The sequence below is a fragment of the Ipomoea triloba genome, chromosome 9 (assembly GCF_003576645.1).
Source record: "Ipomoea triloba cultivar NCNSP0323 chromosome 9, ASM357664v1".
Taxonomy (NCBI): domain Eukaryota; kingdom Viridiplantae; phylum Streptophyta; class Magnoliopsida; order Solanales; family Convolvulaceae; genus Ipomoea; species Ipomoea triloba.
The window spans coordinates 27,845,602-27,849,568 of NC_044924.1; the positions used below are offsets into that span (position 1 = coordinate 27,845,602).

Here is a 3,967-nt window from a genome sequence, read left to right on the forward strand (position 1 = left end):
TTATTCATTAAATTAAATATGGGACTGAGTGAAGAGAGCGTGGCTATATATTGCCCAGTTGTTATAAGATTGCGATTTGAGGAGAAAAGTTTAGACTTAATAATAATCAAATTTCCGTTTTATATTTCATTTGGACAATGTTTTGGTTTAGATTTACTTGCGTTTAGCCTAGGTAGGTTAGATGTGATGGTACCACCCTATAAATGTTTGAGATTTAATTAAGAATTGTTCAAGGCATAATTTAGTGTTCTATTTTTAAATAATTCTAATTTTGGACTCTATTGCTATTCAACATTATTTTATTGATGGAGTATAATTTAAGAGATTTAATTAAGAATTGTTCAAGGCATAATTTAGTGTTCTATTTTTAAATAATTCTAATTTTGGACTCTATTGCTATTCGACATTATTTTATTGATGGAGTATAATTTAAGAGTTCCCATAACAGAACACAGTTTAAAATTTGAGTTCATCATATTTTATTCAATATTTCAAGCAAAAATTGAAAACCAAGTAAAACTATATAGACTGAGCTAAATTATCATATAAAAGGAAGTGTAGTAAAGATGAAAGGGCAAGGTCAAGTAGGTGAGTAATTTGAGTAAAATGGCAGGAAAACATGAAGAATCTGCTCTAACTTTTCAATGTTTGTTGTACCAATAAACTTACTGCAGAGCACCCTAAACAAAAATTACATTTCCAGTTTCCCTGTCCCACGATGCATTTGAATCAAATAACCCAGCATAAATTGTTCAAGAGAGACGCCATGAAATAAACTCAGGAATTATTCATCAGCAGCAGCACATAGTATCATAATCCAAAATTCAAACCAATTCGATTCCTTCTCCCCTGATGGAATCAATCACAGCTTTGACCTTTCCATGATATCTCTGATCCCGTTTGAAGAATATAGAAACAGCAGGAACGCCTTTGACCCGCAATCGCTCCCCCAGCAGCTTGCCTATTTTTGCAGCAGCAGCAACATCCCTCGTGTTTTCTTTCGCTTCTATCATCCCCAACCTCAAGCCCTTCTCTTGTGTGCTGGCAGCTGCGGCAACTGTTGCAGTTGGTGTGTGGACTACTTGAGCATTCACATACTTGTTGGTGAAGTGCATCCTCAACACATACAGTTTGAGGAACTTTGTGACTCTTTCTGGTCTAACTGGTGGAGGAATAACCATTTCTGATTTACATGATATAATCATCACACAAAAAAACAATAAATTCAGTTTGCGCATAACTACTTATTCTGGGGTGACAATCATGCCAAGACTTCAAGGTTTTAGCTCAGTCTATATAGTTTTACTTGGTTTTCAATATTGGGCTCGATATAGCATTAAGAATTAGAGTGAATTTCATACATCTAATGCTATTTTTTAAAAAAATAACATCCAATTCTGATGCATAAATGGTATACAACGTCAGAATTCAGAAGGAACAGGGACATCATGTAAGACAACAATCCATTCAAATAGCAATCTCTAGCACATAGTAAACTACAAAAAATGCATTAGAAAAATATGAAGATCCTTTAGGAAGAATAAAGCATCAGAAAGATCTATCCTTCCAAGAAGACAAAGTGAAGGATATGTACATTTCAAGGTTTGGGAGTGGGGGTTGAAATAAAGCTTCAGTATTATGTCGAGTAAATTTCAGATTTGGTCCTAGAACTCTAGCTTTAAGCTTAGTTTCATTTTGGTCCAAGTCTCAATTTAGTAAATAATGATGAATAGTTTAGGTTTCAATTTGTACATCAGACAAATCTCTTTGGCCAAATTGGATATAATTCCATCAACATGGGACTCCCACATGCACAAGGACAAGGATATTATAGGTATAACCACCGGAGGGAAATAATGGTGCAAAATATCAGATATAAGAAAATGAGACTGTTCTATAAATAATAGGGGAAAAGAAAAGCAACAATAAATTGAAACCAAACTTAACTAGTATGGACGAAACAGGAGAAATTGAACCAGGACTAAAACTTTAGGTAAACAAATATCAAATTTATTTGCTGTATGCCCTGCCAAGAAGATGACTAAAGAGAAGGGTATCTTCTAGAGTCTAGGAGAGGGGATTTATCACAACACAACACAACATATACAGATATACATAATTTCATATTACCTAAAGACAATATCAACAATTTATCAGCTTCAAGTTAATATTACCCAAAAATGAAAAGTGAATTCTGAAGCAGTGAAACTAAGAAATATTACCCAAAACAATATTTAAGTTCATATACAAAAATATATAAAATGCAGTAAAATATTACACAGTTAATACTTATTACTAATTGAGATGAGAAAATACAGTAATTAAAACTAACTGGTTGGAGTAAAATATATAATAACATATATAGTAAAATACACATAAATAGTTAGACTAAAAAACTAAGAAATATTACCCACAAATGAAAGACTGAACTCTGAACTTCTGATGCAGTGAAACTATGAACTATTACCCAAAAAAACCTTTAATTTAAATAGTTAATATTACAAAAATAAATAAATAAAGGAAGGAATGGAGGTTACCTTTTCTTTCGGCCAAGCCAGTGAAAGCTTAGTTCCCTTGCAGCCTAGGGTTTAGGAACCTTGAGTCAAAAAACTCCAAGTACAGAAAAAAAATTAGAGAATCGTTTATGGAGATCAGAAGATCGAAGGAGAACTTTGAGAGACGTTTATGGTGACTAAAGAAGTAAAGAGGCGATGCAAAGCTTACCGGAGAACGGAAACTCTTGAAGCCTTGAATAGTTTGAGTAGTGGAAACCGACGGCTTTAATAGAGATCAGAAACTGGAGATCGGAAGCTTCACTTCTTCAGTCTTTCATTATCACAGCCTTACAGAGTTACAGGGAGTGAGGAGGTGAGTCGGAGTGAGAGACTGAGAGAGGGTGACCAGTGAAAGGCGGGGAATGAGATATTGAGAGAGGCAGAGACCGGAGAGTGAAAGAGGGTGAGAGGTGAGAGGCGAGAGGCGAGAGGCAAGACTAATATTGAATATAAATAATTAAAAATGAAATTATATAAAGTATGAATTTAACAAAATTAAAGCAAAATTAAATCTAAAAAAATTACTTTATATTATTTGCATAATATTGCATTATGATTATATTTTATATTAAAATATTTAAAGATAATATAAAGTCTTAATTTATCATAAAATAAATTATTTTAGTGAAGTAATAAAATTTGGTGTAATGGGTTGGAGAGGGAAAAACTTTGGTGTAAAAATATGTTAGGAATATTCCTTTTTGGTGTATAATTTGGTGCAGAATTTGGTGTAGATTGTTGGAGATGGTCTAACCCTCTACCTCCAAAATCTCATTCTAAATTATGATTCAACTATAAACATTGTTGCTAATCCTGTTGTAAGTATTCTTATTGTTTAATTTTTTTAATAACTGTTCTTACTGTTATAATATTTAATCAAATATCGCAACATAATTATGTGAGTTGATTGTTTATTATTTATGATATTATATAGGATAACAAATAATAATACAATTGAACTTACACTACTACAGAAATCACACACAACGTCGGCTAATAAAAACCTTTAACGTCGGTTATTAGGTAATAACCGACGTTAAAGGTTCCAACATAAAACTACTCCGCGATATGACGTCGGCTAGGTTTTTAGCCGACGTCGTATCGCAATTTTACACCGACGACCGTTGATACGACGTCGTATCACCAAACGCACTCAGCCCCCACGCAATACGACGTCAGCTAAAGTACTTTAGCCGACGTCGTATTGCGCCGGGTTATTTATAATTGACCTACAACGTCGGTTATTTGAAATAACTGACGTTGTAGGGTTTGTAATAAACCCTTCCGTCGCCTAATGAAAGCCCGCCAAAATCGAACTACCCCCCAAATTAAATTTTAGACCATCCAAAATCCGTCGTCCCCCAAAATTGAAAGCCAGTCGTCGCCCCTCAAAATCGAACTACCCATCCGAC

General features: G+C 33.9%; 1 protein-coding gene across 2 annotated transcripts; it reads right to left on the bottom strand.

Moving 5' to 3' along the window:
- Positions 1-526: 526 nt before the first annotated feature.
- Positions 527-2,979, bottom strand: LOC116028998 (50S ribosomal protein L18-like). 2 transcript variants are annotated; one of them, XM_031270870.1, is made up of 3 exons: positions 2,725-2,979; positions 2,538-2,596; positions 527-1,183 (listed from the first exon to the last, which is right to left on the bottom strand). In XM_031270870.1, the coding sequence occupies exon 3, from the start codon at positions 1,179-1,181 to the stop codon at positions 825-827; it is 357 nt and encodes a 118-aa protein (XP_031126730.1). In that variant the 5' UTR covers positions 1,182-1,183; positions 2,538-2,596; positions 2,725-2,979; the 3' UTR covers positions 527-824. The 2 variants fall into 2 exon arrangements, with proteins under 2 accessions (XP_031126730.1, XP_031126729.1); XM_031270869.1 differs by having other exon boundaries at positions 2,538-2,610.
- Positions 2,980-3,967: the final 988 nt, after the last annotated feature.

Coding starts and splice junctions, on each gene's coding strand:
- LOC116028998 (XM_031270870.1), bottom strand. CDS start 1,181: ATGGTTATTCCTCCACCAGTTAGACCAGAAAGAGTCACAAAGTTCCTC.